Genomic DNA, 12,010 nt, shown 5'->3' with positions numbered 1-12,010 from the left:
GTTATGACAAGACACCAGTTGACTTTGTATAGAACCTTGTAGACCAGATACACGTGCAGCAGGATAGACCACTTGAGTGAAGTGAGATTGATCGATTGTCCCTTCTTCTTTTTTCTCCACACTGTGATGTAACAAATCCCCGTCTTTTCCTCTGTAAAGAAAGTGTGAAGTGAGCAAAGTATAGCTTACAGACAAATATTTAGATTTAGGTGATCCAGGAGTGACAACAGATGGTGCGGGGGATGAAATGCATGTAAATCTCAACAGGTTGGCTTGAGTAGAACAGCAGGAAGGAGCTGTTGACGACTAACCAGAGGGCCAGTGCAAGAATTCAGAGTCTCAAAACAGGATGTCTGCCTCAGAATGGACAGTACGGCTCTCTGATGATGTTTGATGTGCAGGCACCAGGAACGAGAAAGGTCTTATAAATGTCCCCCAAAGTCTTGAGACACTGGAACAATCTGCATCATTTTGGGTGGTTTACTTAAAAGAGAAAACAAAGCAAATGCCATGATAGATTGGTGATGTATTTAGCAGCAGACCATCGGTATTGGTGTCCGTATTCATTCACTTCAACGGCGATGTCCTGCCGCCACTAGTCCAGTAGTTTCAATTGCAGATGGATAAATACATAACAATCTAAAAATGCTTAAATGGGTTGCCAAATATACGGGAATCTGTTCACATATCTGGGCGGCCTGCTCAAGTAAAGGGAAACATGGCTTATGTCACTAATCACTTTTACACTTACATTTTATTTATGTTTCACAAACACATATTTTTGTTGGGCTAAGTCAGTCCTAAGACATTCTTCTCATTGAGTAAGTAGTTGTATAGCAGCTGAAAAAGACTTTTAAAGGTTATGTATGTTATAGGCTGTTTCATGAATTTGTAACATTGAATTTGTGCTCATTAAAAAATGCTGAATGACTTAAAAACACTTCAGTTGTTTGAAGAAGTCTTTGTTTTTCCGGGCACAAATGGGGAATTATTAACAACAAAAACTTCTTCATCTGCTATATATATATATATGTATATATATATATATATGTATATATATATGTATATATATATATATATATATATATATATATATATATATATATATATATACATACACATACACACATACACAGTGGATATAAAAGTCTACACACCACTGTTAAAATGCCAGGTTTTTGTGATGTAAAAAAATCATGTCAGAACTTTTAGGGGGAAAAATAAAAAACGTACAATAACCTGGTTGCATAAATATGCACACCCTTAAACTAATACTTTGTTGAAGCACCTTTTGATTTGATTCCAGCACTCAGTCTTTTTGGAGAGGAGTCTATTAGCATGGCACATCTTGACTTGGCAGTATTTGCCCACTCTTCTTTGCAAAAGCGCTCCAAATGTGTGCGATTGGCATCTCCTGTGCACAGCCCTCTTCAGATCACCCCACAGATGTTCTGTTGGATTCAGGTCTGGGCTCTGGCTGGGCCATTCCAAAACTGTAATCTTCTTCTGGTGAAGCCATGCTTTTGTTGATTTGGATGTATGCTTTGGGTGAAATTCCTCTTCATCTTCAGCTTTCTAACAGAAGCCTGCAGGTTTTGTGCCAAAATTGACTGGTATTTGGAGCTGTTCATAATTCCCTCCACCTTGACTAAGGCCAAGTTCCAGCTGAAGAAAAGCAGCCCCAAAGCATGCTGCTGCCACCACCATGCTTCACTGTGTGTATGGTGTTCTTTGGGTGATGTGCAGTGTTGTTTTTGCGCCAAACATACGTTTTAGAATTATGGCCAAAAAGTTCAACCTTGGTTTCATCAGACCATAACACATTTTCCCACATGCTTTTGGGAGACTTCATGTATGTTTTTGCTAAATTTAGCCGGGCGTGGATGTTTTTCTTCATAAGAAAAGGTTCCGTCTTGCCACCCTACCCCAGCAGTGGAAGAATACGGGAGATTGTTGTCACATGTAGTACACAGCCAGTACTTGCCAGAAATTCCTGCAGCTCCTTTTAATGTTGCTGTAGGCCTCTTGGAAGCCTCCCTGACCAGTTTTCTTCTCGTCTTTTCATACATTTTGGAGGGACGTCCTGTTCTTGGTAATATTTTCTCTACTTGATGATGACTGTCTTCACTGTGTTCCACGGTACATCTAATGCCTTGGGAATTCTTTTGTACCCACCTCCTGACAACAATGAGATCCCTCTGATGCTTTGGAAGCTCTCTGCGGGCCATGCTGTAAGATGCAACTAAGAAAATGTCAGGAAAATCCTACTAGAACAGCTGAGCTTTATTTGGGATTAATCAGAGTCACTTTAAATGATGTCAGGTGTGTACTGACTACTATTTAACATGAGTTTGAATGTGATTGGTTAATTCTGAACACAGCCACATCCCCAGTTATAAGAGGGTGTGCATATTTATGCAACCAGGTTATTGTAAGTTTTTTTTTTTTTATTCTTCCCCCTAAAAGATTTCAGTTTATTTTTCAATTGAATTGTTCACGTTATAGGTCACATTAATGGTGGGAAAAGTTGTGACATGATTTCTCTTTGTCTCATTTTCTTTACAAATGGTGTGTAGACTTTTTATATCCACTGTGTGTGTGTGTGTGTATATATATATATATATATATATATATATATATATATATATATATATATATATATATATATATATATCATCTTGAATAATAAAATACCTGAATCTGTGTATTTTCAAATTGTCCCTGAGCATAATTGCATTCAAGTCATGAACTGGAATATGTTATTAAACAGTATTGGATCAGAAATGTGAAACGGCTTGTAAGGGTCTGATAATCGAGCATTTCAGTAAGCAGTTGTTTTTGAAGAGTGCCGAGAAATCCAATTGCGTTTGTCCGGATGATAAAAACCAGCACTGTTCTACAGCAGCCAATAGAGGGACATTAAGCGATTGTGTTCATTCAGGCAGGATTTAGGTTTGTGTATACGTACGCATTGACGTGATGCACAGAGAAGTCAATCTGAACAAACAAGAGGGAACTTTATGTCGGCGAGAGCAGCTTGAAATAGGGATTTATTTGAGTCAATGCACACATCTATAAGATTACGTATAATTCCATATTAATCAACTGAGGCCTTGCTTAAACACTCATGCGGACATTTCTGCTAGGTGCTTTTTAAATTCAACCGACTACTGTTTACATCAATCATTGAGACGGGAATGAACGTGGCTGCGATGACTTCAAAGAGGCTCACACTATTCTAAACCGCTGTGCTGTGTCTTGGTGTGTGCTAAGCCTTCAAACTCCTGGATTCATTGAAGCAGCCTTTCATCATCTCACAAGAACCTGAAGCAACACTCCAGTGCAGCCTCTTGTGTATTTTTTTTTAAACGAGATTCCATTTTTTATTCTTAACGTGTGCTAATAAGCGATGTCCAATTAGTTACAGGATTTACAGGAACGACAATTTTTTGGTCCCAATGCCGATAATATAATATTGAATATCCGCAGATACCGAGTCCAATGCGGTGCTCATGAAGTTACTGTAATCAGTCCAATTTACTGTACTAATAGTTGGATAAGAATTTAATTTGGGTTTTCACATACAAGCAATTTCATCGGCCGCACGCTGCAGAGTGTTCAATAACCACAGGTGTCTCGTACTACACCCATCAACAGCAAGTTTAACTTTGGTCATCAGGTTACTCGTTGGTAAGCGCCGGCAAGACAATTTATAAGTTCTTGATGATTGATTTAGTTCACTGAGGGACGAATTCCCAACGAATGAATTGTGGCTGCTGATGGCAGCGTTTGTGACAGCTATCCGCTCCCTTCTGAAGGTCATTCTCACAAATCACACGTAGAGAATGAAGCAAAACGTGCAAGTTTTCCTTTTTTGCATCTGATTGCCGTTATCCATGTGACAAAGTAAAAATGCAGTTGAGGCTGATGTGTCGGTTGTGTGAGGGGGGAGAGTCAGCAGAGTAACTTCATTGATTATTTAAATCTCGGTTTTTTTTCTCATGTATTTTCCAAAATGAAATGTAGGCGAGCTTTGCTTATTTACTTTTCATGACTGTCACTGCGTCGCAAAATAAATGAGTTTAAGCGGACATCCGTTTTAAATGTGATTCAAATACCAGCAACTCGCTAAAGACGCTTCACATTTCACTGTTACTGCGTGAGGCTAGTTCATTTGCATAGAAAGGAGCCAATTTTGTGCTAAATGTCTGCAAATTACCCCATTTTAATTTGAATCCGTGCAAATAGGATTGGAGCACTGAGACGCTATTTGCTTGGCAGTACTAAAGTACTGTGTATACTTGGACAGTAAAATGGTTTCTTTTTGTCTCGTTTGTGCATGTTTAGCACCCGCAAAAGCTGCACCCTGGTGTCAGAACTCAAGGTCCACCTTTGCACTCTGTAGAGCCTGGCTGGCTGTCATGTAGGAGAGCAGCTTTACAACACTGATCAGCTTTATTTCGCCAAATACCGATCCCTTGAAATATGCTTGGATCACTCCGCCATCATTCCGGTCACATAATATTTAAGAGCAGGTCGAATTTTCCTGGGGGCAGGACCTGCAGCAACACAACCACACTATGCAGTGCTTTCTTCACGTGTTTTTTGTGCAATTGTTTGCTCTAAACACCTGCCAAGTACGGTCCAATCAGTCTACAGGAATTACAACCAGAGACCCTAGCAGTGTCTAAACATGAACCCATTCTCAGGGTGTCGGCCTCCAAATATCTTTAAATATAATCCAGCCACTCGCACACCAATACAATGGAACAAGTCGACTTATATAGCCATTTTAGAGCGTAAATTATACCAATGATCAAATCTCACAAACAGCAGCTCTCATCAATTCACAAGTTTATCAATCTGACTTGGAACGCTGGTACGAGCAACTTTACGGAAAGAAAAGCAAGATAGATTTAGGTTAATAATAAAAACCATGTTTTTGCCCATTGCAGGGCCAACAGGTTTGTATACACACAAATGAGTCTTTTTGAAGTTGCTACAAGAAAGAATATTTCCAAAACACTGCATGACGTCGGAGCACGAAACTTTGTCAGTACTAATTTTGCCACGGCTTCTGTCCAACTCTGTTCGTTAGAGAGCTGGAGAAATTGCATCCAACCCATTGTGCTCCCAGCATCCACGCCAAACTCAGCAACGGTCCGACTCTCATTTTCAGCTGTGCATTTCTGCCACCTGTGTAAGTGGTTTGTAATTTGAGAAATTGACACGAAGGCAGTAGCAGCGAGCGTGGGCATCTCAGGAGATCAAACAGCTTCATCTAGCAGACACTCTTGATTAAGGCACTGAACACAGAGACGGAAAGAGACACTGCCTGATGGATTGCCACTGTGTTATATTTGTCTTTCATTTTTCATTTGTTTTTGCCAAAATGTGGGAATTAGATGCATCTTAATCCTTGAAAAGCTGAGTGCCTGAAACTTCTCCCAAGATCCTCTCTGTCTTTGCCTCCCTTTCTTTGTTTGTCTGAGGACAACGCTGAACTAATATTGTCAACGGGAAGCTCTGCACTGCAAATAAGGGAATGTAGTTGACAGTTTGAACTGAGCTTCATCGGTCTGACGACGGCTGAAGCTCAGTTGATACCCACCGTAGTGTGGCCAGCGCAGGGTGCAATGTTGGAGTTTAAATCACAACTATCAAATACATTCAATGTTTTAAGCACACATCTATGAAATCAACCCTGGTGTCAGGAAAACATGCCTGAGCAGAAACGTCCCCCGAGACTCCCCGAGACCTCATTAGAAATATGAAACTTGAGCGTGACCATAAGAATATTACTCCATTATTTCCAGGGCAATAAAGGAGCAGTTTAAAATAAAGCTGGAGCATTGGCCCCAGACGGGGGAAGTATATGAGGCTGTGTTCAGCGGGGCAAATGCTCGGATTTACTTCTTGCTCAAAGAATAAACTCTATTGCATCGAACTCTGACTGCTTACGGTGATTTCTTCGAACATTTTTTGGGACTTTAATAGGAGCAAAAAAACAGAATAGACCAAGTGTTGGAGCAGTCGTTTTAGACTTCATTGACTGGCCCAGTCTGAGCTCCTGTTTTTGGTCGTGCAATTTTGTGCAATGTGCCCGATCAGAATTTCTCAGACTTGACTGTCCCAAATGTTCACTGATAAAAGCACTATTAATGTGCCTGAGGATTTCTCAAAGAAGGCAGATTCGCTTTTAGAGGCTTTAGAGCCGGGGTGTCAAACTCATCTTCACTCTGGACCACATCAGCATCACGGTCGCCCTCAAAGGGCCGGTTGTAAATGTAACTACTCTTAACATATTGCTAAATAACTGTCTCTGCATTTGATTATTGTTTATTCAAGTGTTAAAATATTGTACATGCAGTTATATAAATGTAAAAATATATTTAAGCACATTTCTGTTATAACTTAAATCCTTTTAATTTAGGGTTAAGAAACCCACATTACTCTATCAAACCTTTAAAGAAAATAGCAAAGACAAATATCAAACACAAGTTATTACAATAACTTTGTTCAAAGCTTAAAATCCTTTCAAGGGTGCGTTTGCACAATCCCACGTGAAGTATTTAATGTGTTGTAGCCACGTTTAAAGTCGTCTTCAACGTACTCACAATACATTTCATGTCAAATGTAGAGTAACCTGCCAAAGAGCTGCTTATGACTGTGTTTAAGTATCTCATCATTATGACTTTCTATCTCGTCATTATGACTTTCTATCTCATAATTTCGACTATGGGGATATTTTTATTATCAAGTCTAAACTTTTTTTAAAAATGTAAAACATGTTGCTGGTGGATGTGTGTTATGTGCTGGGCCACATAGGATGACGTGGTGGGCCGGATTCGGCCCGCGGGCTTTGAGTTTGACACCCCTGCTTTAGAAACAGGAGGTCTTGAAAATCTACATTTGAGTACAAATTTTGACAGCCAAACAAATAGTTTACAGGATAGTCAACCTTTGTTTCTTTATAATACATGTAATACTTGCCTTCGGTCTTTACAGGTTTATAAGTTTATAGTTTATAGAGATTATGCTACAAAAGCAACAATTGCTACAACTGAGAGGATGTCATCATGAATAACAGACTGACTGTGGATAGTCAGGTTTAAAAGCTTATTGTGCGCCCGTGAGGCGCTTCATCGTGTCATGACTGCACATTATTGGACAGGAAAGCAGGAGGCCATGTTACACATTCCATCACAGGAACTCCCCCGCATCCAACGACTAGTGGGGCTGTCAGCAGGCTATCGGAGCTCATACATTAGTGTATTTTTCTAATGAAATGATATATTGTCATAATCAATTATCCCCGCTACCTCTTGATACCATCGTTGCTGCTTGTATTCCCCAGCATGTTAATATCTTCCGATGACTGCTATCCTTTTTTGTTTTTGGAATGTTTGCACACAACTCTGGACAGCTCATTTCCCCTAAATTATAGACTCGTCCTTATCTTTTAATAGACTTCTCTTTTACTCTCAACACGGTTGCCTCCATGCGTGGAAACTTGAATTATGAATAACTCTCTTAACTGGTCTCTCGGTCTGCTGCTCTGTCCATTACTCCTTCTCATCTCTGTCCCCACTACAGTTTAAGTGTTTATGCCATTCTGCACAGAATTTCAAGGCACTTATTCATCCCAGCCTTGACAACACAAGCATTTTCTTTTCACCATATTGCTCTTCTTTCTATTTTTTGGTTAAGGATTACACTCAGACTGCCTCTCCTTATCCTCTTTTCTTTTGCCTTGTTATTCTTTGGGATTGCCATGATAAAGCCCTGCTAAGCAAGTCAAAAGCTAGATTCATGCCCATCGCTACAACATATTAGTAAAATGGGTAAGCTGACAACAACAACAACCATTATTTTTTTAAATTTGTATCCGCATTATCATCATTAAGAAGAGTGTATAGCCAAGCTAGTGGCTTTGTAAGGCTGTATGCAGCATGGTGCTTTGAGCTAAATGCTAACAGCATGCTAGCATGCTCGCAGTTACAATGTTAGCATTGGGATATTTAGAAGGTATAACGTTTACCATGTTCGCCCTCATAGTCCAGCCCATGAACTGCACGGCTAGTACAAAAAGAAATGGAGGTAACCACCTTGACGTCACCCATTGGTTTCCATCTTGTCCTTTTGGATCCAGCTGTGACCATATGTGGACGAGAGGGGGAAGCTAGGGAGGGATACACATTGCTAGGCCTCTATCCTGATTGACAGGTCAGTGTGCTAGTGACCTGTCAATCCCAAGGTAGTCCCGCCCTAAAGCATACCCTGCTTTATGGTCTGTTTGACTCTAAATGAACGTCATGCTGTATTGAAGAGTTATAACTCATATTTACATTGTTTACTGAGGGAATAAATCAAGAGCGAAGTAGTCATTTCCTCACAAGCTTTTTGATGACTGTCATGGTTGGCAAGACTGTACGAAGGCAGTTACTAATGGTTGATCAGATTTACTGATCCCCTTGTGTGAAATAGAGCTTACTGCTTATACAATGTGGCCCCTTATGCGTATTGCAACATATGTGTCTCCATTCCGTAGATATTTATATCTGTGCATCTCTCTTCAGCTTTTTGGGGACGACCATTTTAGTTTATAGGTTTGACCAGTTCATCTTATCAAAAGTTTTTAATTTCTTATTTATACTAGTATTATTTGTGCAGTGGTATAATATGATTTCTAAATGAAAAGTTTGACACTTTGGGAAATACGCTTATTTGTCATCTTAGCTTAGCATGAAAGGTAGAAACAAATCAGCCAACCAGTACCTCTGAAGCTCACTAATGAAATGATTAAATATCTGTTGTATATCATTTGTTCCTACCAAACCCAAGCATCAAAATGACCAGCTTAGCTTAGCACTGTTTGTGCTCATTGTCACTCATTAATTAAACTCTCAGCAAAAACGTTGAACCATTCATTTGAAATGATTACTTCTGACTTAATTAATCGATAGTTTTAAATGGATCGATTCCTGCTCCACGTCGTCCCGTCTTTTCTGCCGGTTCTTTCCAAGAGAAGTGACAACGTAGGCCTCCCGCATTATCCTCACATTAATGAGCCGCAGACAAATCCTCCTGTGTTTGTCTTCCAGGTGTTGCTGTTGTTGTGCATAGCAGACTGGATGGTGCACTCCATGTGGCGGAGCGGCAAAGATCCGGACAGTTTTTCCATCCCTTACCTGACGGCTCTGGGCGACCTGCTGGGCACCGCCCTGCTGGCACTCAGCTTCCACTTCCTGTGGGTCATAGGAGACCAGGACAGCGATGTGGGTGACTGAGGCGGCCTTTGACAACAAGGCATTGGCAGTGGCGAACCCCCCCAATGGCCACCCCCCCCCCCCCCCCTTCCCCGCCTCCCACTCGACTTCTCACTCACTTCAGCCTTTTGGGAACGTGGGCGCTCTCCTTCGCTGGCCAGCACATTAAACCACATGGTGGATGGTTTTTAGAACTGTTTTCTGCTCTTGGCATTTCTTTCTTTTTTTATTACACACAAAATACATATCACATACATTTAGACTGTTCTCAGCACAGATTTGAATCTGCATAGTTTGCACCGAAGCACTTGCATATTTTATTGCTGGTCTTGCTAAGAGGAGCAGGAAAAGATCCCCCACAGCGCCGAGGAAACATCGCTGCTGCTGCTGGCAAGGTGGTTTACCAGCCAAGCATCAGTCGGAGGTCTTCTACTTCAAATTATCTCTTTTGTTGGTGTATATTTTGGGGATTTACCACCCACCGTGTCACAAACTTCATTACCTGCCTTGTGGCTTTGCAACATCAAGTCAGTGGAGGGACACGGAGACGACCACGGTGAAGGTTTATCCGAGATCAACTGAACAAACGCTTTGAACTGCCACGTTAGCAGGTCTACCAGCACCAGGGCTGGGAGGGCATAAGGTGGAATTGTATTAGTGGTAGCAGAAGTTGATGTTTCTTCACCTTTTTATGTGTCTGCTCTTTCCAGTATCCAAATGTGCTCTTTCCAAACAGAACATTTCTAATTTTCCCTTTTTTTTTGTATGTTTTGTTCTCCCACACTGTTCTCTGCAAGGCTAAGGCTGGAACAAGTAAGCGAACATTTCTGCGGCTGTTTTTTTCTTTTATTCGTACAGATGGAAACTTTTTTTTCCCTCATTTGTGTTTTCAAACCTGTCCCAACCCTTTTGGGAGACCAGCAAGTGGATCAATTCCAGTCTCACAGATCGTTCCTATCGCTCTGTTCTGAATTTCAGTGATTTCTTACAAAAAGTGTCAAAATGTAATAAATTGATAATGTTAAAGGTCCTTTAGTTCAAGTTCACAAGTAATTTCATGGCCCGACATCTAACACTGCATGGTACCCAGTTGTTGAAAATTGACCCTTCAGTCAAGTGGTGTGCACGGGGCTGTAGCTCACTTGGTCGACAAAAAGTTTGGATGAAGGTCTTCCATTCCGAAACAAAACCCACAAGAGCGTAAAGAATGGATTCAACATTGTTTTTATTAGCTAACACAAGCTGCAATTGTTAGCATACCTGTCTAACTAGCTTACTACCTACAGTAATAACCGGGTTACTTCCAGGGCTCAGTCGGGGTTTTTATAGCCTACAGTCGTATATTACTCTGTGGGGTGAAAGGTAACATAAAACGATTAGCACATCCACTTTGTAGTTGATATTTACTGTATTGGATGAAGTTTAGATGAGAAACCCCGGCAGCGGTACCACAGACACCGTTACACGTGGCTTAGTCCTCATCCTAAAAGCTTCAAAGTAAATAACATACAGGTTGAAAATTCAAACGGAGTTCTGTTAGAATGAAATGGTACTAATCTTCTTTTATCATACAAACCAACTAGCTCTACACTGCAATACAAGGACAATGTATTTCTTTATTTAGTGTTGCATGTCTTGTCTTGTGCTAATCGTAGCTAGCTACATGTCACCAGGTTGTGACCGCCATGAAGCACCTAGTGTGAACATAGCATCAGTCTTTTAGCAAATCATGATCATCGTTTGATCAGCTAAAGACCAACTCATCAATTTGTCGTTAACTTAATTGGCGAGCTAGCTAGCTAACTAGAGCCCAGCAGCAGTTGTCAGTCAGCAAAATCAGCAACAGGAACTAAGAGGAGCGAGGCGTAGTGAATGGTCAACTCATCCACAGACAAACTTACTTTATGTATCTTTGCATCTTTTCAGCCTCAGCCTCCTGATATTGTGTAAATGTTAACACTTCTCTGAATCTCATGCAAAACAAACTGTATATTATGTCAACCTCCTGTGCTCCCTTTGTTTGTTTGCCCTGTCTGTTAGCCGGTACGGCAGCAAAAAACTAAACATTCCACGGCGGATGTAACGCTAATCACATGCTGTTTACAGTATGCAGAGTATCTACATGCATGCACACAGCTAATCAGCTGTTTCCATGTCAGCGTAGGCTGATTTTCTTCTTCTTTCAGACAAATATAATCGGTGTTAACATAACCGGATTAAACACTAGATTTCGATCACTTTTTCAGAATTCTGTTTAAAATGTAAGGGTTGGTCCTGATGAAGCTGCCTGATCATTACATTTCTCTCTCTGACTCCAGGAGGAATTACATCTATCTTACTTCAAAAATGAGCTCCCTAAATGAAACCTCCCTCTTAATCTCAGCAGCATATTGTGTGCACGTAGAAGTTCTGATCAACTCCAGTATGTGCCTCTTGAGATTCACTGGTTAACAAGGTATTTCTCTCTGTCACGCCATTGATGCAATTTTCTTTCTACAGCATTTTAATACTGTGCAATGAATTCCTTTTGTACTCACTTTTAGTTCTACGACGACGACTATTGTATTTTTGAGGAGTTTCATTACAAAGTGATATCATTTGAATTGCTGGCATGAAACTACTTCAAGAGATCAAAGTTGTCAGAATCTAGAGGGTGACGTAAATGTGCTATGAAACCCTTTATTTGCGTTTGTGGCTCATGTGGGCCCAAACCGTCTCAATAAATGTCTTTCCATTGAAAA

The 12,010-nt window shown here is 40.6% G+C and overlaps 1 protein-coding gene across 2 annotated transcripts in view; it reads left to right on the top strand.

Moving 5' to 3' along the window:
* Nucleotides 1-12,010, top strand: part of slc41a2b (solute carrier family 41 member 2b) — a 38,649-nt gene extending 26,639 nt beyond the window's left edge. For both annotated transcript variants that reach the window (XM_079183730.1, XM_079183731.1), the window contains exon 11: nt 9,105-12,010. In XM_079183730.1, the coding sequence (XP_079039856.1) occupies nt 9,105-9,290 (186 nt within the window). In that variant the 3' untranslated portion in view covers nt 9,291-12,010. The remainder of the gene's footprint in view (nt 1-9,104) is intronic.

The sequence above is a fragment of the Pholis gunnellus genome (assembly GCF_910591455.1).
Source record: "Pholis gunnellus genome assembly, chromosome: 22".
NCBI classification, from domain to species: Eukaryota; Metazoa; Chordata; class Actinopteri; order Perciformes; family Pholidae; genus Pholis; species Pholis gunnellus.
Note: the sequence above shows the minus strand (reverse complement) of the source record. Positions and strands in the feature narration are given on the sequence as shown.